Source organism: Eulemur rufifrons, chromosome 2 (assembly GCF_041146395.1).
Source record: "Eulemur rufifrons isolate Redbay chromosome 2, OSU_ERuf_1, whole genome shotgun sequence".
Taxonomy (NCBI): Eukaryota; Metazoa; Chordata; class Mammalia; order Primates; family Lemuridae; genus Eulemur; species Eulemur rufifrons.
In genome coordinates, this window is record NC_090984.1 from 37190406 (window position 1) to 37215238 (window position 24833).

The 24833-nt window shown below is 35.4% G+C and overlaps 1 protein-coding gene across 13 annotated transcripts in view; it reads right to left on the minus strand.

The window, feature by feature from the left end:
• TCF12 (transcription factor 12) overlaps window positions 1–24833 on the minus strand; it is a 350504-nt gene that overhangs the window by 99038 nt on the left and 226633 nt on the right. For all 13 annotated transcript variants that reach the window (XM_069483559.1, XM_069483534.1, XM_069483565.1 and 10 more), the window contains one exon: window positions 9863–9927. In XM_069483559.1, coding sequence (XP_069339660.1) covers window positions 9863–9927 — 65 coding nt within the window. The remainder of the gene's footprint in view (window positions 1–9862; window positions 9928–24833) is intronic.

The following is a 24833-nucleotide window of genomic DNA, read 5'->3' on the forward strand; positions in this document are numbered from 1 at the left end:
TTATGAAGAGAACAGAAACAAAGAAACAATGAAGTTTTTTCCCTGCCAAGTAACCCTTGCATAATGTAACTCTCTCTGGCCTTTAATAGAAGCAGCAAATTTAAATTGCCTATTGCCTGATACTTCAAGATGAGACTTTCCTCCCACAAAACAATTTATTTTATCTATGTTCCAAAGGACCCACAAAACCCAGAAGATCACTCTGCAGGCAGTTGATGGCTTACTAACCTTGTTAACATGTTCTTCCTAGATCTCATGGTTCAGATTCAAACAACATTTTGTGAATGCCTACTGTGTGCCAGCCACTGTGCATGGCCCTTTCACATGCTACCTCATGAACAAATCCTTTCTTGGACAGACAGATTCAACATCGATCTAAGAGCTAGTTTCATGTCTTCTTAACCTTCATGGCTCCAACAATCCCCGAATCACCAATCTAATAATCTACCCCCCTAAGGAAGATGTTGTTATCAGCACTAGGAACCAACTGACTTCTGAATTTTTAATTATGATATTCTTTGACATAACCTCCTATTCTTACAGTGCCAATCCTTATTACTCCCTTATTACTTACTGCACCTGTTCTCTCACCTCATGGCCTCCAACATCTTGACCTTTTTTTTCCAGTCCCAAAGTTTAATCTTGGCTTCATTTTCTTCCTTTGAATCCTAGACCACATAGTCTATTACTTTAACCATTTTCTCATCACTGTATCAACTCTCCCATCCTTCTGATATTTCTCAGCTATGAAATGTTGGGGAAATTATATAAATCCTTGAGGCTTCAGGTTCCTCAGCTATCAAATAGAAGGAATAACAACAACAGTTACAGCAGCAGCACCATCACCACCACCACTTCTTTCATAGAGTACTGAAGGGACCAAATGAAATAATGTTTGTAATGTTAAGTGTCTGATATATGTTAGTCATTATGTATTAACACCATCATTAACCTATCTAACTGTCCTGCAAACTTGATTACTGTATCAATGCAACTATTTGTTGCCTGTGCTTATACATTCATTCTGCTGGCTACTACTGGAATAAAATTAAAACATGTATACAACCATATAGGTTAGTGTCAACAGTAATTTGTAGTCTCCAATCTCAGATGGATCATCAGTATCACTTGGACAGCCTTTTACTTGTCACTACAGAGCTCACAAAATTAATAAACATTTTAAGGTCTTTTATTTCCATCAAATAATTCTGACATTATAAAATCTCAGTAGAGTCAATGTCTAGCCTCTGCTTGAATATATCCAGTGAGAGGAAAGTCACTATCTACTAAGGTTGAATACTCCATCCTCTGAACAGCTCAACTATGAGAATATTATTTTTTATATTGAAATCAGGATTGCTTAACTTCTACTCATTGTCCAACATTTGAACCTAAGTTATAGAAAGAGCAAAATTATGCTTCATATATTTGAAGATGCCTTTCATGCTGAGTCCTAACTTCTTAAAACTAAACACTCTGAAGTCCTTCAGCCATTCTCCATACCATAGAGTCACAAGTTACTTTACTACTTGCAAGTTCTTCTCTGAATGAGGTTTGGTTTACTTTTGCCTGTTTTGAAATAGATTTGCTTGGAATGGAACACAATATCAACTTTCTTATTCTAAATATTATGTTTCTAATAATTCAGCCAAAGGCTAAGGTCCCTACTATTAGGTTTACTGTTACATAAGGAAAGATGTAAACTGCTCTTTAAAACAACTAGCTTTAATTAATTCTCTTGGGGAAACAGCAGGCCAGTGTAGGGACTGGCCGCATATGAAAGCCCCCGATTCTCTTAATTGTCAGAAACATATACCTGTGTAGGAAAAAATTAGTGCTTCGATGGAAAATTATGCATTATTACAGTAGGGTTGGCTCTGTAGAGAGCGAGATAGAAAATATTGAAGTTTTTTAGGCCATACTGTCTTTGTTGCAACTACTCAACTCTGAAATTGTAGCAAGAAAGAAACGAGTCCTAGCTAATATGTAAATGAATAGACACAATAAAATAGACACAGTAAAAAAGAAAGAGGTGGGGGCATCTGGCTGGTAGTCCAAAATCAACTGACCCCCCACCCCCACCCTACCCCAGTCTAGAGCACACCTTTCCAGGTTATGATTCTCATTCAATGGAAGCTTTTGTAACACTGTAAGTTGTAGATTACTGGTAGCAATGCAAAAACAATTTTTATAGATCAGGAAAAAAATTCTGTCCAGTGGAGGGATAAACAAACTTACCCTCAAAACCTATGCCCTCCTTCAAAGGAGAAAAAAACAAACAAAAACACAGTTTTGCCTCTACTTGTACATTCATTTCCATATTTTTGCTCTATGAATGTGTCTGGTTTTGGATTCTCCTTTGAACTTACTGTAATAACACCTTACAAACTTCTTTACTGGTGAGATAAAATCTATATACCTGTTCATTTTTATATCTGTGGGACAATCATGATTTTATCTTTTTTTAATTATCTTTTAAACACCTGCAATGTGTTCCTATGTAACTAAAATGCTTCTAAACTACCTATTTCATTGTTCTTCAAATGTGGCCTAGAGCAAGACAATCTCAAATATTTTCCTTGTTTCCAGTTTATAAATTCTCTTGAACCAGAGCTTAACTTTCTAAGACACACTTTTATTTTTCATCATGCCATCTGTCCAATCCAAAATCTTTAAGAATAAAATTCTTTGGTTAGGCATCTAAACCCCTTCCTTATAAATTCAGACATCTCATACTGTTCTCTAAACAAATGTCCCATTAAAGTAAAACTAAAAGGCTACTTTCTGTGTTTTTCCCCCCAGGAGCTACATTATTTTAGCTTTCATATTTAAAGTCTATGATCCATCTCAAATTTGTATATGATGTAAGGGGAAGGTTGAAGTTTTTTTTTTTTCAGATATTGATACACAATTGTTCCAGTATCATATGATAAAGAGATTTTTCTTTCATCATTGAATTACTGTGGTGCTCTTATAAAATATCATTTGCCATATACGTGTGGGTCCCTTTCTGGACTCTCTGATCTATTCCTTGATCTTTTTGCCAATCTTTATATGAATACCACACTGTCTTGATTAGAACTGCTTATAATAAGTCTTGAAGCCAAGTAAGGTAAGTCATTTCTTATTTATTTTTCAAAACTGTTTTGGCTTCTTAATTGTTCGCCTTTTTAGGTGAACTTTCAATCAATCTTGTCAATATCTATAAAAAGCCTGTGGGAATTCTGATTGGAACTGCATTAAATCTGTAACCCAATTTAGGAGGAACTAACATCTAAATGAGAGTTGAGTTTTCCAATTCATGAATATGGCATATTTCTCTACTTATATAATCTTTGATTTCTCAGAGCAATGTTTCATAGTTTTCATTGTTGAAGTCTTACAAACTTTTGTTAAATTTAACCTACAGTGTTACATGCTTTTTGGTACTAATATAAGCAGTACCATTTTGTTAATTTCATTTTCTTCATTTCTAGTGTATCGAAATACAATTGATTTTTTAGATTGACTCTGTATCCTGGGATATAACAAAAAGTACATAATTCTAGAAGTTTTCTTGATGACGCCTTAGTATTTACTATGTACACAAACATGTCGTCAGTAAATTCAGTTTAATATATTCCTTTCCATTTTTATGGTTTTTTTTCCTTGTCTTTTTATACTGGCCAGGACAAAAAATGCAAATGGTGAGAACAAAAATTCTTACCTTGATCCTGACATTAGGATAGCATTTAGTCTTTCACCATTAAGTACGCTGGTAGCCATAGATTTTTCATGCATGTCTTTTATCAAATTGAAGAAGCTGCCATCTATTAGTTTGCCAAGAGATTTTTATTGTAAGTATTCAATTTTGTCAAATATCTTTTCTGTATCTATGGAAATGATCATATTGCTTTTCTCCTTGATTCTGTTAATGAGCTGAGTTAAATAAATAAATTTTCAAATGTTAAACCCAACTTTCATTTCTGGTATGAACACCTGGGTGGTTTGAGTATCAGGGTGTTGGTTACCTCATAAAAGGAGCTGACAAGTATTCCTTCTCTATTTTCTAAAATAATCTGTAGGCTGGGCGTGAGCCACCACTGTAATCCTAGCACTCTTGAGAGGCCGAGGCCGGTGGATCGCTCAAGGTCAGGAGTTCGAGAGCAGCCTGAGCAAGAGCGAGACCCCCGTCTCTACTAAAAAAATAGAAAGAAATTATCTGGCCAACTAAAATATATATAGAAAAAATTAGCCGGGCATGGTGGCGCATGCCTGTAGTCCCAGCTACCCGGGAGGCTGAGGCAGTAGGATCGCTTAAGCCCAGGAGTTTGAGGTTGCTGTGAGCTAGGCTGATGCCACGGCACTCACTCTAGCCCGGGGAACAAAGTGAGACTCTGTCTCAAAAAATAAATAAATAAATACAATAAAATAATTTGTATAAGATTGGTGGGCTTTTCCCCCCCTAAGCATTTGAGAGAATTCACTAGTGAAACCATATGACCCTCAAGTTTTCTTTGTGGGAAGGTTTTTGAGATGAGTTCACTTTCATTAATAGATACACATCTATTCAGATTGTGTTTCACCTTGTCTCCTTTTGGTTAAGTATTTTCCATGAAGTTTGTTTATTTCATTTAAGTGGTCAAATATACTAAATTAAATTAATAATATTTCATTATCTACTTAATGTATGTATGATTTATAGTGATAACCTCTCTTTTGTTCCTGATTTTGGTAATATGTGATCTCTCTTCCTTCCCTTCCCTGCTTGTGTTTAACAGCCTACCTTATTAATTTTATAAGTTTTTCTTTCAAACAACGAAATTTTGGCTTTGTTAGTTTTTTCTACTTTTTTCCATTAGACTGATTTCTGCTATTATTTGTAACATTTCCTTTCTTCTACTAACTTTGGGTTTACTCTGTGATGCTTTTTCTAGCTTCTTGAGGTCATTCTTAGCTCATTCACTATAGATCTTTTCTAATATAAGCATTTAAAGCTATACCTTTCCTTCCTTGCACTGATTTAGCTGTACCAACAAATTTTGTTATATCGTATTTTCGTTATTATTCAGTTAGAAATACTTTCTAAATTCCCTTGTGATTTCTTTTTAAAACTATGGGTTATTTAGGTATGTGTTGTTTAAATATATGGTGTTTTTCTAGCTATCTTATTCACTCTGACTCTTTTGTGGTCAGAGAACATACTTTGTATGATTTCAAACCTTTTCAATTTACTGACAGTTTTATGGGCCAACATGTAGTTCACGCCTGTTGAATGTAACATGTGTCCTTGAAAGGAATTTATATTCTTCAGTTGTTGGATGTAAGTTCTATAAATATCATTTAAGTCCAGGTTGTCGATATTAAAGACATAGAACTAAATAAACTAAGATTTTTTGTCTAGTTATTTTGTCAGTTGCCGAGAGAGGTATTCAAATCTTCAACTATGTAAATTTGTTTATTTCTCTCTTTAATTCTATCGAATTTTGCTTCATTTACTTCGAAGCTTTCTTATCAGGTATATAGACTTTTATCTTTGTTATGTCTTCCTGATGTGTTGACTCATGTTTTATCATTACAAGTGTCTGTATATAATGAGATTGGCTACAACGGAAAAAGAGGATGAGAAAGAAGCAAATGGTATGGGTATATTTTTAAATAACTAAGAGTTAACTAAAGTAGAGCTTTAAAAGTTGTCATTTTCTCAAAGGTATAATATCTGAACTCAGACAAAACTTAACACTTTCTCAAAAAACCAAGACCCTGCTATCTTCTACATTTGAGCACTCTGAGAAAAACTTACTCAAAGTACATGAATAAATACTTGTTTAAGAGGTATCAATGAAAAACTTTGTGGTATTGTAACTATTGTTAATAAAGATGCTGGCTTCTATGCTCTGCGTTGGATCAATAAAAAAAATTCAATTGTAGAATGATCTATCAGTGTTTCCAGTAATACTGCTACATGAGTTTCCTTTTAATGGCTCATCAGTTATGTGATTGCTGTGAAGGTAATACGAGGAGACTCATTTAGCAACATATTATTATATCGTCTTAACATGAAGTAAGGCCCATCAGACATTATTAAATTAGCCTGAATTTTGTAGCATGTCAGCAGTATTTTATGTACATTAATAGCAGAGCTAATGTTCCTTGGGGGATTTGGTTGAAGAAAAATGGTTTCAAGGTGGTGTTTGGATATAATTTTGCAGTCACTATTTATATTTCCTTGGATTTTTATGTCACTTGTGAATAAGACAAAATGGCAGCCAATTAAGTGTATTTTTTCCTTCTCTGACTCACTATCATAAATACTGTTTGGAATACATGTTTTTCTCTGAATTAGGAAGTAATACATCTTTTTAACTTTTGCATTTCCTAAATTTACTTACACAGGCCCCAAATCAGCTAATGTCATCCATCACAATTTCTTCTGACAACTGCAGCACAGTCAGAGCTCAGTAACAATAATAAATAGTGAAGCCATTGTTCCTTTCACAGCGATGAAAGGAACTTTTCTTGTTTTAAGAACCCTTCTGTCTTCATTGATGCTGTCTGTCCTTGCTATGGTATAATTTTCTCTCGCCTCTGCTGAATTTTGGATTTCCTTTCTCGGGCTCATGCCATTGCTTCTGTGAATTCTTCAAAAATGAATCTTACTGTCACCTAAATACCTTTAAATCTTATACATAGCAATATTGTTATTTTGCATCATACATTCCAGTAACCTTGTTCTTCTCTGTTCCATAGGCCTGCTCGATCTCTCCAAAATGTTTATCAACAGTTGTCAAACAGCAGTGATCTTTTAGTGCCTTTTTTAATGCTCATTTATGTTTAGATTTGACATATACAGAAGAGCTGTCTCTCTTAAAGCATGAACTCCAGTCCATGTGAATTAAAATCACCTGGGGCACTTATTAAAAATATAAATTCCCAGCCCCCTCCTCAATCAAACAAATTAAAATGAACGGAGGTAAGGGCATAGACTAGGAATCTGAGGGATTCTTTTGCTGTAGTATAGTTACACACAGCCCAAAACCTCAAATGTGGGTTTAGGTTTAACACTTGCTGGATATCCAGACTGGAAAAAATAATACCTTTAGAGAACCCCTGTTTTCTAATCTGCAAAATGGGTTGTTGTTAAAAGGATTAAATGTGGTCATGTTTAGTTCAATGGTTGGCTTCATTAGTACTCAGCAAATGGTAGCAATTGTTATTAGAGTGCTAAACACCTAGGTTTAAAATAAATGTTTCTTGATCTGAGAATTAAATCTGATACAAATGCACATTAATCCTTGGCAAAAACTGTTAAGATTCACCTTTGCAAAACTGGACAATTATATACATATAGCTTACCACTGATTCTAACTAAGTAGCAATACTTTTGCCAAGAGGGTATAAAAAATGTGAAAACATTTGAACATAATGAAAACATTAATGCAAGCATTAGCTACCATGATTTATTAGATGCAGTTGTAGTGTAAAAAGTTTCCAATAGTTTTTTTCCTCAAGTTTAGCAGTAGTGTTAACATTAGACCAATGGTTTTTGAACTTTTAGGTCTCTTAAAAATAACATCAAGAACCTTTTCAAAAGACCTTTTGTTATGTGGGTTACATGAATCAAGAAATTTTTAAAATATGTATTTATTTTGTGAAATGTTTTCACAAGCCTGAAGAGTTAACCTTCAGAGACATACAAAGTAGGTGGAGTCAGAAATTGCTAATCCTACTTTTCAAATGAGGAAATCAATGCAGAGATGGGACTTGAACCTACGTCTTCTGACTCTAAATCTTATATTCCTTTCTTTTTACCACCCTCAACTGGCATTTACTGACCTTCTACCATATTACCAGGAACTGAGAATAGCACTTTCATATACCTGATTATGTAATCAAATTTGTTACAGTATTATCAGGTATGCTTATACCATAAGAATACAGTACAAGATTCAGTATTGCTTGATTAAGCTGCTGCCTCAGATTTTAGATCAAGGTGAAAAGAATTTTAAGGCCTTGAAGCAGGTTGGCAGACAATTCTACTCAATGATATGTTGTACTGAGAGTTTACTGAACACCTTAAACCTAAAGGACTCCATAGTTATTTTTACCACCTATTCATTGTCAAAATGATGTAAATTAGTTTTTAAAATTTTGTTTTGCTCTGAACAGATTCACAAGAAGAGTGAATAGCCTGCAAAACTCTGACAATGAGAGTGATACAGATGAGATTAGAAATTAGATCCAGAGCCCATGGTCCAAGTCACTAAAGAATTCAGATTTAGAGAATGAAATTCAAACACTAACTTATACCATAAAAAATGTGATTCTCTTATCAATTATAAATTGTTGAAATATTATAATTACTAATCCACATTTGAGAGGATATTGTGATTCTCATCAATGGATATTGCTAAAACTATGAAAAAGGAATCTTAGTTGGCCTTATAGCACTGTTATCATTCAATAAAGGTCAGAAAAGTACTTTAATGGAGGCTAGAAGATCAAGTGCTGCCTTTCTACTGATCTACTGTGATCTGAATAATCACTTTTTTTATTCTCTGCAATTTTTAACTGGGCACAAGTGGTGTGCTGGTGTATGTTTAACAAATGGTTTTAAAAAAGCCCTATTTGTAACATTTTTGGATTTCTGCAGTATAAATGTTTCCATGGTGGCCACTTTTAAGGTATCAATGTGGTATCAACCACCTTCCAAAATTCCTGAAAATTTAACAAATTTGGCTCTTGTGAGCTGGTAAGAGCTGGTAAGGCATAACAACTGGCTGTGACAAAACTCTAATCTCTATATTTTTAAATGACTATAATGAAATAATAAAGCTAACCATAAACAAGGAAAATAAAGTGATCATTATTAGCACCATTAAAATTTTTAAAAATCACTTGGATGAGAATAGAGTATGATTGTTTGGTCAGAAGGCAGGAAATCTCAGTGTTGGTCCAGCTACTATGCCTGACTCTATGATATTCAACAAATTTATTCAGACTATGCCTATTTGTTGAGTTCACCAATAAGGGCATGGGAAAAGATGATCTCCAGTTTTTACAATATATTATTTTATAATGGGGAGGCATATCATAAAATAGAATATTATGTAAAACTATTAAATGGAGCAATAGTATGACAGTTAAGATTGGCTCAGGTGCCCATGTCTGAAATCAGGTGTCCCTCAGGACAAGCATGCCGATGGCAGAAAACAAACTGAATATATTCTGTCTTTCCTTTCTATTCTTTTTGGATTGATTCTGACGGGACTCTGCAGATAAACTGAGTGTTCAGGATTCTCAGTCTAAAGATATGGGGTAAAAAGCAAAGATACCATTAGCAGAAATACTACATGCTAGACAATGTGGAAGAGCTGAAAACAAAGTTTCCAAGTTAGAGATGGTGTGAAGCCTAAAAATTGGTTAGAATGGAATGAAAGATTGAAATAAAAATACTTCCAATGTTAGTAAGTTTAACATTATAAGAATAACAGGGTATTCAAGCTATGCAGATCAATCATATGCTCTTCATGCTATATATCAACAATTTTGTTTTTTCTGTGAGGAAATATGCAAAAACTATTTTCAGAAATGACAGGCATTTTGGAAAGGGGTAAAAAGATAACTGCTACTTTGTTTCCAGTTAATATGAGGTACATTATGAACATATTTAATGATAAAGACAGACTGGTGACCTGGGGAAGGGAAACCATTTTAAACAGAGGGAACAAAAGAAAAGAAAATATGTTGACCAACACATTTAAAAAATTAAAGGAACAAATAATGCTAAAATAAATCAGATAAATCTCTACCTTCTCTATTAACAAAGCCTTTATTTATGTGCTCAAAAATCATCTCGTTGCTTTTTTATTCATTAACTTACTTGACAGCCTGGTAATCCAGAATCTCTGCTGTATAGGGAAAATGAGCCTCTCTCTGACGTTTTTCCTATAAAACAAAGAAATTAACTTGATATGAAACCCCTCATTTATTGACAATCAATTCGACTATTCATAGTAATGATATTGGGGTTTGGAAATAGAAAGAACAAATTAGAAACAAGAGGATAAAATCAGATAGTATAGATAGTATAGATACAACTCTACCCAGACCCTGAAGTAATCACTCTCATAACGGTAGCGTGTGTGATTCCCATGAATATTTTGTACTTTTTAATATATATTCATTCATGTTCTTAAACAATATACATTACTGTTTGCATTTAATATATTTAAACAGATGGGATTACACATTTCCTTTTGAAATTTACATTTTCATGCAATATTATGTTTTTGAGCTACATGTTGATAATAGACATTATTATTCACTTTTACTGCTATCAAATGTTCCATTATACAAATAAAACCAGTTTATGTCCCTATTAAAAGATAGTTTTTAGTTTTTTCTCTGTCATGAATAGTGTTGAAACAAATATCCTTGCACATGTCTTTTATACACACATATACAAGAGTTTCTCCAGAACAGACACAAAGAACTGGAACTGGTAGATTAAAGGACGCATACTTTCAGCTTTATAGTATTTACTATTCTCTGAAGTCATTGTGCTACTTTATACTCTTACCAGCTATGTATAAAGAATTCCTATTGGGACTATATCCACAGTTCAAAAGTCTCATGGCCAAGTGGCAGGAATGGTACAGGCTAGTTCTTGAGGGAAGGTAAAGTTTCACGGTGCTGACAACTGACAGCAGTGTGCTCACTCATTTGTTTTCAACACACCAGAGCTTAGGTATGTTCAGTAAAGTGAATTTGGAAATATGATATTGAGGCTCAGAAACCAATACCCCAAAATATGGCGCTTTGACATGCTAAAGAAGCAGCCTCAAGTTCTCTCTGTGCCCCAAAGTACAGGGTAAAGTTGTCCTCATCTACAAAGAACACTATTGCTTTCCCTGAGTTTTCATTACATTAACCCACATCTAGAAAGAGAGACTGAAGTCTGTCAACACACCTGGACAGACTTTTGTCACAAACCATTGTCTGCTCTGCATGCTCCAGGACTTTGTTCCAGGACGTTGTATGTTTTCCTTCTCCAAGTCCATTGACTACCCCAACAAATCATTTACTATCCTTCAGATTACCACAGTTCTCCCATCTCCCCTTCCCCTATGAAAAAAGATATCTGTACTCCATTGAGATACTGTGTAATCATTCTCCTGCAATTCCCCTGTGTTAATGCATGTAAAAATAATAAATTTTGTATGTCTTTTCTTCTGTTAATCTGTCTTCTGTCAGTTGATTTTCACTGAACCTTTAGAGAGCGAAGCGGAAGTTTTCCCTTGGCCCCTATAATATAGTTGTAAAGAAACAGTCCCTCACAAATATGCATGTTGCTTAAAAAGATTTCTGCAAAGACATCACAGTTTGATGATAATACCAAAGTTGGAGGCACAGTAAAGAATGACAAGTTGAGGCTGGTCTCAGTGGCTCATGCCTGTAATCCTAGCACTCTGGGAGGCTGAGATGGGAGGATCGCTTGAGTGCAAGAGTTTGAGGCTGCAGTGAGCTATCATATGCCACTGCCCTCATGCCTGGGCAACAGAGCAAGACTCTGTCTCAAAACAAAAACAAAAACAAACAAGCTGATTCTTTCTACACTGTAAGGTAAAAATAATAACAATATAATTACATCTGATAAGTTAGCCAAAAGTTTTAAAATTATTGAAGCTATATAAATTTCACCATAATTGTATACTATACATTTACTATACATTGAGTTATTAACTTGTGATTATATAAAAATATAGTTTATTAACTTAAAAATCTACATATAAATAGGATGCTCAAAATTGTTTATTAATGTGGTACACAATTTTTAAAAACCTTGGAAACATATGGACTAATATTGCATCATTTTTATTAAAGTATACATGCCACACTGGCTAACGGATGTAGAAATCTTACAACTCTAAATTTGGCACCTATTAACCCCTTAGATATGCAAAGTAATCCTTGTAATAATAAAGCTAGTTACTAAAACATACTTCAACAATTAGGGATATAATTTCCAAGTCCATTAAGGGTACTATAACATGTGTTTTAAGAAAGACCTCTTGGCTATTACTGGTGAAGTACATAGTTGAAGTGAAGTAATACAAACACATAACAATGCAGATTTACAAGAAAAGGCTAATTACTGTCTGTCTATTTCACACATTTCCACCATAAAGTAATATGTTCTACATAAAGAATTTTAATTTGCAAAATACATGTATGAAGGAAAAAAATGTAACTCTGTAAGGATGTATCTTTTACAAGCAAGAATGCTTATGAGAGTCAAGGTTATTTTTCAAGGTTTTGTACTCTATTTTTCTACTTTTCGGTAACTTACTTCCTGAAACCATGAAAGGATTATACACCTGCAATTCTGATACATGCCCTCCTAGTGTCTCATCAAAATGGACCAGAAACCCTCCTGAACCAAGAAGATGGCAAGAGACTGAAGGAAATACCAACTCAGAATGACTGGCATAGAAGAGATTGCTGTGAAAGAAACAAAGGATAGCCCATATCTGCAGTTTGGTGGAAGTGCTTCTTTAATCAAATAAATTAAACAAGTTTATGAGATACTAAAAACCATTCTCAGTACATGTCTTTAATTTTAAGAAACTGTTGCATTTAAAAACAAACCCTGTCTCATATACTTGGCAGCATAGGAGACTACATTAACATTAGTTAAACAAATGCCGTAAAATTACAAAAATAAAAAAAGATTACACCAGTGGCTTTAGTCATTTATCACAATATATTATCAACTTATTAGTGGTTGAAATACTCACCAGGCCCTTTCTCCCTTGCAAATTCCTCTTCCTGAAAACACTGTTTCAACAATCAGTTAAGATTATAGTTATGATATAATCTTTCCACAATGTATACATATATCAAAACACATTGTAACCCATAAATACACATCTATTATTTGTCAATTAAAAATAAAAATTAAAAAAAAGACTTAAAGCTAAGCAATAACCTGAGGTCTGTTATATTTTCACTCAAATGTAAGAACTCTTTAAAAAAATGTTGCAGTGGAAAAGGGAACAAGGTAAGTAAGAGATGAATATTAGCTCTGTTTTTAATAAAGTACAGTCTTTAAATACAATCTTAATTACCTCTGTGGAGGCTACTCATTTGACAGACTGTTTAAGAAAATGTAAAGTTTTAAACTTACTTTCCCTATGCCTATTAAAATTCCTAAATTTCCTTTCCCTTTCACAAAGGATATTCAATTCAGAGAGAATGAAAACTAATTTAACATAAGCGGAAAACATTAAAAAGTAAAAAGTTTCTGAAATGGAAAGTTGATAGCTTATTTTCAAAATGACACAATCTATTCAAATGAGATTTTGAAATGTAAATACATTCTTATTTCACCTTTCATTTATTAGGAACCAGTTATTTTCTTAGGGGCTTAAATGTTTGGGTACCCTTGAAATACAATAATGCATACTCACTCTGAGACTAGGAAGGCATTCATCTTTAATTCTTTTGAGACTACTTTTCACAAGAACATTTTAATGAATTAAAATTAATCATATGATTTTCCTTATTTTATCTCAGGCAACTGGCAAATAAAAATCTCTGGCTACTATATCACTAGTTTCTGCTAACTTTTACATAAATATTATAAATGCAGTAGATGGACAATTTTAACTGGTAAACTTCATTTGAACACAGTTTAAGAACTATCAGTAACTTAACGAATACCTAAGTTGCCTTGAAACATCTATGAAAAAATTATTACAAAGAATTCATTGGGATATTCTGGTATAGGAGTTTTGTGTTGGGAGTGGGTAGGTACGGATGTAGGTGTGTGCATCTGACATGGGCCTCTCTTGGGCAAGCTTCTCAGAATAATGTTTTTAAATGCACAAAACAAAGTAATTAGTGTTATAAAGTAAATTGATATGTAATCATCACAACGTCAAAGAAACCACATGGTAATTTATCAACACATTAAATAATAATATCTAGCAGCAAGCCTATTAATGATAATTTCAAACCATAAATGATAGTTTAATATATCTGCAACTATATTATGATAGGAAAATATCTGTTCTATTGGTGACAAAAACCACAGGTACTGTTAGGACTATTTTGCTATCCTCATTCAAAATTGAAGGACATGTAGCTGGTACATGTCTGTAATCCCACCTACTTGGGAGGCTGAGGCAGGAGGATCACTTGAGCCCAGGAGTTTCAGTCCAGCCTGGACAACATAGTGAAACTCTGTTTCAAAAAAAAATAAAAAAAATAAAAAATATTGAAGGACATGCTAAGTTACACTTAGAAATTGGTAAAAATAAAGCTGACAATTTTTTCCCATCCAAGCTCACTGATTTTCTTCCTATTCTGGCAGTCTCTGGACTCCAGGTTAAGAATCTCAACTCTGGGCTGGGCATGGTGGCTCATGCCTGTAATCCCAGTACCTTGGGAGGTGGGAGGATGGCTTGAACTCAGGAGTTTGAGGTTGCAGTGAGCTATGATTGTGCCATTGCACTTCAGCCTAGGTTACAGGGTGAGATTCTGCCTCTAAAAAAGAAAGAAAAAAAAAAAAAATCCCAACTCCAGTGGAATAATAACATATTATTGGAAGATATATATGGATATACATAAATGTATATTAAGCCACGAGACACCAATAAATATATATCTCATATGCAAAAATATTGTAAGTAGTTAGACCTATGTGGTTTACATTAATTAAACAGATCCATTATTTTCTGATCCAAACTAAGAACTGCTCAAGAAATCATAGATAACCTTGACAAACCTATACTTTGAATAGTATTGAAAACAATTATTCAAGAAAGAGGGCCTCTGGGTGTGGTGGCTCAAGCCTGTAGTCCTGGCAGTCTGGGAGGCTGAGGTGGGAGGATTGCTTGAGCCCAGAAGTTCGAGACCAGCCTGAGCAAGAGTGAGACCCCCATCTTTACTAAAAATAGAAAAAAAAATAGCCAGGCATGGTGGCACATGCCTGTAGTCCCAGCTACTTGGGAGGCTGATGCAGGAGGATCGCTTGAGCCCAGGAGTCTGACGTTGCTGTGAGCTAGGCTGACGCCACAGCACTCTAGCCCAGGCGACAGAGCGAGACTGTTTCAACAACAACAACAACAACAACAACAAAAAGAAGTTATATTTCCTAGTTTTGTAACACACATAAACTCTTAGTGGCACTACCTGAACAAATATTCTCAGAATTAAAAAAAAAATTCTAAGTCATCTTGTTCTCTACCACTAACATACTTTAGGTTACAACTCTCCATTGTTTACCTAAGCTCCAAAAATACAAACTAATGTTAACAGCCTAGAAAGGACTCTTTAGAAGATAATTTTACTTACTTTTTCTTGACATAGGATACAATCAGCTATCAAATTGAAGGTGGAAGTACACAGGCACCATTCTGTATTCCCATTCCTCCCCAACCCAATCACAAACATTCAAGAACTGACTAGACAAAAGAACCTAAGTTCCATATATTACATATGGCTAGTCACTCTGATATATAACGGGTTTATGAGATGAGTAAGATATAAGCCTCTGCCCTTAGTATCTGCCAACCAGCGGAAAAGCTTACAGTCTAGGATGAAGTTTGTTTTTTTTTTGTTTTTTTTTTTTTGAGACAGAGTCTCACTTTGTTGCCCAGGCTAGAGTGAGTGCCGTGGCGTCAGCCTAGCTCACAGCAACCTCAAACTCCTGGGCTCAAGCGATCCTCCTGCCTCAGCCTCCCGAGTAGCTGGGACTACAGGCATGCACCACTATGCCCGGCTAATTTTTCTATATATATATTTTTAGTTGTCCATATAATTTTTTTCTATTTTTAGTAGAGACGGGGTCTCGCTCTTGCTCAGGCTGGTCTCGAACTCCTGACCTTGAGCGATCCACTGCCTCGGCCTCCCAGAGTGCTAGGATTACAGGCGTGAGCCACCGCGCCCGGCCTGTTTTTTTTTTTTTTAATTTCAGCTTATTATAGGAGTACAAAAGTTTAGGTTATGGGCCGGGCGCGGTGGCTCACGCCTGTAATCCTAGCACTCTGGGAGGCCGAGGTGGGCGGATCGTTTGAGCTCAGGAGTTCGAGACCAGCCTGAGCAAGAGCGAGACCCCACCTCTACTAAAAATAGAAAGAAATTATATGGACAGCTAAAAATATATATAGAAAAAATTAGCCGGGCATGGTGGCGCATGCCTGTAGTCCCAGCTACTCGGGAGGCTGAGACAGGAGGATCGCTTGAGCTCAGGAGTTTGAGGTTGCTGTGAGCTAGGCTGACGCCACGGCACTCACTCTAGCCTGGGCAACAGAGTGAGACTCTGTCTCAAAAAAAAAAAAAAAAAAAAGTTTAGGTTATGTATATTGCCCATGCCTCGAAGATGAAGTTTTATAAGTACTGTTACATTTGTTAGATATTTAGCTTTTTTTAGTGAAATAAATCTAATAGTATATATATTTTAAGAAAATACACACACGGAAGTTAGACGGTGCCACAATTCATACTGAGAATAGTATTCAGTTTCACTTTTTCTTCAATGTGCAAATTTAGACCAAAGTAGCTCTCTGCATCAAGGTGAGGTGTCTCAAGGTCTCCATCTTAGGTGCATTAGGGGTGGTGTTGGAGAAGTGGATAGGGAATATCTGGGACTGCAACAATTCCATAAGGCACACTGAACCAGGAAGTCGACTTTTATTCTGACTTGAATGGATAAATATGCACCTTCTGGTCATACTAAGATAGAGATTAAACCACCCATCATTTCACAGAAAGAGGCTCTCTGGAGTAGGTTACCTAAGTGAGAACAACTGAGCCTTTTGGGCAAGTGATGTTTCCAACGAAGGTGGTCTAGCAGATAAGCTGTACTCTGCCCTACAACAGTTTTAGATCTGCCAACTTAGTTTTTCATTTAGATCCAGATCATGTTGTCTTGTGGCTATGACAATAATTAGACTTGAGGATAAAAGGAAAAGGCACTCACTGGGACAAGTTGATCAAACATCTGAGTAAATTGTAAGGCTAGAGCTAGATACACTTCCTTTGCCAGAGGGCTAGAGAATGAGAATCCAGCAAGTCCTGGGAGTTTCTAATGTAGAAAGAAGCAAATATTGAGGAGTTCTTCTCTCTTACTTTACAGAAAGATAGCTCACTGATTTTTTTTTAAAAAGCAACTAGATGGCTTAATCAGCATTAAAAAAAGAAGAGGGTAGGAAAGATAACAACTCAAAACACAGAAATGGCAAAGAAAAAAAAAAAGGAAATGTAAAAAACCATAAAAGAAGAGTAACTTGGAAATCCTCCCTCCCCTACAACCCAACATGAATTTTATTACTCCATAAGTGCAGTTAAGAACACACTGGCTTTTAAAAATAGTCATACTGCCCTGTGGGCACAAATTAGACCTTTTAAAAGCTTAAACCACATCACTCTATCCTGTACTTTACACAAGTGATTTTTTCTAAACTTACAAACTTAGTAGTAAAAACTAAGGTCCAATTGTGGTAACTCCTTGAAGGGCAGGTGAATTATAGGACCTCCTCCTCATTTCTGAGATAATCAGAATTACCAAATTAGGCCAAATGACCTTTCCCAGGATCACAGATTCAGTTTTTAATGGGGCTTCATAGGCTATCTAGTCCAACTCCCATCCAAAGCAGTACTACTTTGAACATGAACAGTCCCACCAAAGGAGGTCCACTAATGATGCTTTCCACTTTGTATCTCCCACATCTTAAGAATAATGCTGAAAGCCAAAAGGCAGGCATGGTGAGGAATCTAAAAACCACATCAGCTAAAAGAACCAGGATGTTTGCCTAGAGAAGACAGGATCTGGGAGAAGTGTGGTCTCTATACTTTTTAAGACTTGCAGAGCTATCATGCCAACAAAGAGTCAGATATTACACTGTGTGCTCTCAGCGAAGGGACCTAGGAACAAAGGATAAAAGTAAAAAGATCGATTATTTTAGCTTATTATGATTAAGAACTCACAGAAAACAGAATTTCCAAAAGTAAAATAAAGCCGTCTGTGCAGAAAATTATATAATGTTTCAGCTGTTCTAACTACTGAAGACCTGGTGTGGAATAATTAACTCTTTTTTTGTGAATATACTTATTAATGCAGTGGAAGACTGAACAGACATTTTAGCAACCAATTTCCTACTAGTGAGTCACAGTGGGTTCACGTTTACTGGACATTTGGATATTCTGTAGTGAAATATTTAAGCCTTTTGCTCATTTTTTCCCTACTGGATTGCCCATCATTTATTTATTGATTTGTAGGAGTTTATCATATACTTCGGGTACAAGATCTTTTACTGGATCTATCTGAATATCTTTTGTAGGTTGCCTTTTTACTGTCTTAATAGTGTCTCTTGATAAACAGAAATTCTTCACTTTAATGTAGGCCAATTTATCCATGTTTCCCTTTATGGTTAGCATTTTTTTTTTTTTTTGGTGTATGTACTGTTTAAGAAATCTCTGCCTACTCCAAGGTTATAAGTCTGTTTTTCTATGCTTCCTTCTAAAAGCTTTACTGTGTTATCTTTTACATTTAAATCTGAATTTGGTTTTTGTGTACGTTGGTAAGGAGTCAAGGTACTTTTTTTTTCCTGTAGGGATAGCCAAATGACTTTGGCACTGTTTATTAAAAAGACACTCTATTAATACATCTTAAAAGGATCATCATGGCTGCTGTGTGTGGAGAACAAACTATAGGGGGAAAAGTGCAGGAGCAGGCAGACCAATTAGAAGATTACTGAAACAATCCAGATGAAAGCTAATGGTGGCTTTAATTTTTCCAACCCAGTGAGGTAGACACTATTTTACTAATGAGTAGAGATAATTTGCCCAAGGTCACAGAATTAGTAAGCAGAAGAACCAGAATGTAGAGCTATCTAACACCAAATTCTTAACTGCATGCTATACTGTAGTGCTTTCCAAGGGAGGTTTAGGGCAAAACTCCTATATTCCAATCACATAGCTACCTATCACATAGCTTCTACATTTGGTAGAACCCAGGTATAGCATATGAAACATTTTCTATCTAGTCCTCCAAGCAGCCTCTACCAATCAACTAATTTGGCATTGAACACAAAACCTAGTCCTGCTGAAAAGAGGGATCAACGACAAATCACTCGCAAAAAAATTGGTAGCAAAATCCAAATACCCCAAAGGTCTGTTCTGGATATTACTACAACATAGTGACATTACTTTCACTTATAAGTAATTGCTAATCTTCATTTCTCACACAGGACACATGATGTTTGTTACTTTTACTTCAAGTGCCTGTTAGAAAAATATTTATTCTGATATCATCTTTCTGGGCCTCAGTTTTCTAAGCCGTAAAAATGAGTAAGTTGTACAAGATCAGAGATTGCATAATGGCATCCTGAGAGGTTGTATTGTGCGGCCAATGTATATAAACTTAAAACAATTAAAAAAAAAAATAAGTTGCTGTGGCAATCATAAGAAGGTTCCTTGTAGAACTCCTAACCTCAGGGAGGGTAATTCACTGACCGCCACAGCACCTGTGCTTTGAAATCCATGACTGTATGTGCACTAAGGCCCACTTTGTGGGGAGACTAAAACAGACCCCTTCCCAGGAGACATGGCATTCCACTGTTCTACCTTCTCTCCTTTACTCCTGAAGTCTTAAGGTCACTGTGGACATGGTGGCAGGAACTAGTATTTGCAGACAAACTCTTATGTGCAAGGCACTGCGAAAGGTGCTTTGCTTATACTGCAGGTACCACTACTAGTTGTATTTTTCTTCCTACTAGAAATCCTGTTAATACCAAGGAGTAAGTGACCGAAGAAAACTGATAATAGCTGTGAGATATGACAGTAAATTTTCAAGATTTCCTGTAGATCTCAATCAACTGGCTGGAGAGACCTGCTCCATAATACCCTCATGGTGTGTGTTCTTTTCCTACCAACTGAAAATAACGTATGATAAGGAAACAGCCAGAGATAAAGATGTTACGGAAGATAAAGCCTGGTCAACATTTATTTCTGGAGCAGTCCAGTGAATATCTGAAAATTTCTAGAAAATTAAAGTTTACTAATTTCACCAAATAGGTACTACTTAAGGAATAATTGTTGACTTCATGAGTAACAGCACAAATTAGAATCGTTTCCCTATTGTATGAAAGCCAATATTATTTCTGTTCATTTTTGTAAGATATACCAATTTGCATTGATAAATGCAAATTTACCATCTATTACATAAAAAACTCCATGTGCTATAATTTAAATGATTAACATTAGACTGGTTTTTCTTAAAAAACAAAAGCTTAACCTAGAAAAAAGAATTCCTGGATGTTTCAAAAAAGTTACCTAGATGAACATTACTATGTTCAAAATGAAATATTTCAATAAATTATGTGAGCTTTTCCATATTTACTTTTTGGAGAAATAATATGAAGTCCTTACATAGGCAAATCTAAATATTTGGGCGCAAATCTAAATTTGATGACAGTTTTATGAGCAGACTATAGCCCCCTCCCCGGGTATCTTTGAAAATTCATTATTTACCTAACTATTTTTGCTCTTGGAGAAGCCATTCCTCTTCTTTTGTAGGTGAATCCTATCAGAAATGTCATACAATTTGAATCACAATAACCATTTGGAGAAATACAAAATGCTATCTTACAAAATGGGCAAATCTGCAATGCTACTGGGTATATCAGAGCAGAGACCCAGGAATTCCGATCATTGGATTCATCTCTTGGCTCTTGGTTCTCTCTCACTGAGTGAACTGGGCAAGTTAAAGTCACTTAACATCAATGGCCCCACTTGCTCTTTTAGGAAAATCAACTCAGTAACATGTTCCTCACACAGACTTCTACAGTTTAATTAATGTTTATAAAGTACTTGGAAATCCTTGTCTGGAAGATTCTGGGCCAATGCTAACTATCATCAGAATTATAGACCTCATTTTGGTAGCAATCTGTTCAAACTTACAGAAAAAAATCTAAATAGGATCTCAATCAACTAGTTTTTTTTTTTTAAAGGAAAGAAAAGAGAGAGAGGGTTTTAAAATAAATGTCTGCCTATTTTCTTCACAACAATTTGTTTAAGCATTATTGGCTACCATTTGTGCCAAGCACGCTGCTGGCTACATTGAAGATATTTAAATATCTAGTGCCAACAAGCACAGCTGCTGGACTCTCTATGCCCTCCTCTTGTTCACTCCATGCCAAATTACTCACACAGCTATGAATGATGAGGCAGCAGCATAGGAAAATGCCAAGTGTGAGTGAGATTAGTAATAAACCAAAGGATCCCTATAGAGGTCAGTGATTAGCAAGTTGCCAGTTGTAATCACTTTTCTAACCCAGCCTTTATCTCATCATATATGCCATCTTAACTGCACCAACTTCCTGTGACAGGCATCAGAACTGTAAGCAGCTTCCCAATCAATACTTCCTGCAGAACTGCCAAGGCACCAATAATGTATCTTATTATCCTGGGAAGAGCACAGACTTGGGCAATTTAAATAGGCTTTAGAAATGACTTCTTGTAATTTTAAAACCTGAGATAAGCATTCTAAGACACAAACATTCACCAACCCAGCTACCCTTCTCCATGCTTACCATCCTCCACTTAACATCAAATTCACAAATTAAATATAAACAAATAGAAGAAGATGATAAAGTTTATACAAAACAATTTGCCTTTCAGCCATTAAGATGTCCAGAGGAGAACATTAAAATGCAGGATTCAATATAAGAGGGTTAGGTGGGTGGGCAGCTAAAAATTAGGAATGAACCAATAGGGCAGAGTGAGATAAATAAATTTTGATCATTATCCATCATTTATCAAAACTTTCTGGGCCATTTTATGGTCCAGTTGTGTCATATGCTGAATACATAAAAAGGTATGCATAATACATAGGCTCAAAATCTAAATTCCACTTCTCTGACACATTTTACTTAACAATTACATTTTAAAAATTGTTCTTGAAAACATTTTTGCATCTATATTGCATTGTCGCTTTCCCTGAAGTTCAGAATTTAAGTGTGTTTTTCTCACTTAACGTCTCTACACTTCCCCAACCACATGTTTAGAATTCAGAAAAGGGCTGGGCGCATTGGCTCACAACTATAATCCTAGCACTCGGTGAGGCTGAGGCAGGAGGATCACTTGAGGTCAGGAGTTCGGGACCAACCTGAGCAAGAGTAAGATCCTAAAAATAGGAAAATCAGCTGGGCACGTTGGTGCACACCTGTAGTCCCAGCTACATGGGAGGCTGAGGCAGGAGGACTGATTGATTGAGCCCAGGAGTTTGAGGTTGCAGTGAGTTATGATGATGCCACAGCACTCTAGCTGGGGTGACAGAGCAAGATTGTTTCAAAAAAAAAAAAAAAAGATAATAAAGTAAATAAAGAACTTAAAAAAGAACATATTTTCATTTTTAAAGCAATGTAAAGATTACAGAACTAGGAATTGTCTTTTGGCTACATTTCAGGAGGAAACACCATGAATGTGTATTTTTAAAAAAATAATTATGTAACCTTTGTGTCTTAATGTTTACCCCATTCTTAAATAAAAAAAAGGATCTGAAATAATTTAATTGATGGTTCACAACTTTTTAGGGACTAAATAAAATGAGCTGGTCCTTCAACACCATAACCCTATCTACTCCCAATTACTACAACATAAAGAAAAAGAAAGAATGTCAACTAACAATCACATCACTGAATAATTTGGCTGTGGGGAAGAAAGAAGAGCAAATTATCAAACACATCTACTTTTCTTTCTTTCTTTTTCTTTTTGTCTTTTTCCTTGTGCTGTATGGTATCTTCTTTCTTACCTCACATTAATGCATGTTGGTAACTGGACACTTAAATAACCTACTCTCTCTGATACGCTGTTTCTACCAAATCCTGTATCAATGCTCTGCTCAGAAATTTCCTGCCTTATACAATGACAAGCAGAACATTAAGCTCATTGTTGCTAACTACCATGATTTTCTCACATCTTTCTGTATTTTGACTGTTTAATTTAGACCATGACCTTACCAGGCAAGGTCAGTGTCTAAGCCTATTTTTTATGGCACCCAAGGACCAGAAGGCAGATGCCACTTGTTCAGAGAACACTAGTCTGGAATTCTAGACTTGTTTTGTTTGCGTGCCAGGGACAGATTCTACTCCAAGGCTCTATATATGGCACACAGCCATGTGAAGGCAGAGAGACAGCTTAAGAGAACTGTGCTCTAAAATAGTGGATAATAAATGATTGTTAATTAGCTAGTTCCCTTGACAGCAAGAATGGAAATAGAAGAAAAGAAAGAAACTAGTCAATGGAACTGTTACCGTTCATCAACTATCTGGTCATAAACAGGGTAGTGGAATGAAACAAGCATGGAAATGAGAGTCAAAAGGGCCTATTTCTGTCTCTGCTGTGAAGTAGCCATGCGATGTCATTAAATCATTAAACCTTTCTAGACCTCACTTTCTTTGCCTGGAAAATAGGGTGGGGTGGGACAAGTTTGGACTGGATGATTTCTTTCTGTTTTAATGTCCCATGAAGTCAACATCCTCATCAACAACTTTGCTGTTAATCAGATATCCACTTTCTGACAAAATGTAAATTTGGGCACTGTAGGTAGTAAAAAGGACAAGCTGCCAAAAAATGCAGGGACTTTTGGAATAATTATGATGTATAATTATTATACATATTATTTATATAATATACATATATAATTCTATAATTATTGTACATATTGCTACATGATAGTTACTTTGAGGATATAATATGAGATACTCAGTTTTCGTTGAGTGGCCCCCAATATTGCAATTTATTGCCATCCTATCTTTGAGTATGAAAATAGGTAAAGGCCAGTCTCAACTTCTTAACAGGTCATAATCCAGAGTTCACTTGTAAGGCACAACTCAAAATAAATTTTTTACATACTTATTATAAATGGATATACAAATCAATGTAGGTCACAGTATGTCTGAGTAGAATATTTGCTGAAAGAAAGAAGGAAAGAAGGAAGGAAAGGATGAAGGAAGTTGAGAAAAGGAAAAAATCTAACATATTATAATAAATGAGAGAGGAGGCATGGAGTAGTGGTTATTCACAAAGACAATGGATGCAGGTTAGCCAGGTTTAAATCCACACTCTGCTGCTTACTATCAGTATCACCTACCCTGTCTCTTAGTTGCCTAAACAGTTATAAAAATAGTCCCACCTCACTGGGTTTTTGTGAGGATAAAATGTATTAACATATAAAGTGCTTAGAACAGTGACAAACAAGATAAATAACTAATTAAATCTGAGTTACTATCTTTAAAATGAAATGTATTGACTATAAAGCCCATATATCTATCTATCCAACTATCTATCTATCTTGAACATTAGTGCTTGAGCAAAAAGTCTTAATTAGAGGATGGAAAAAAAGTAGATTCTAGGCAAAGAATTTAAAGAGAACTTTTGGATACTTTCAGAGGTTATAAAATTCTTTATGCCTTTCGTTTCATTAAAACTTAATGACTTCACTCTTCTCTTAGCATTTATGAATGGGTATATCCCTAGTATTATTTGTATATGTAGCTACCAACAATTACGTTTCTGTCCACAACTGGAATAAACAGAAAGATTTACCAAAGAAAGCATACAAGATCTGGAAAAGGTGGTAGAGAGATCTGAAGAGAAGTGAAGGCATAAAAGGATAGTCTAAAGTGAATTTTAACAGAGTTGTAGATTTTGTAATATAGAGGGAACATAGTAGATATACTTAGATGTAATCCTTGGCATGCTTATTCCCTTTCTCCCAAGGTTTGGGCAAAGTGGTTACAGGGGAACACATTGGGTCTGATGGTTCCAAGTCACTGGTTCCAGAT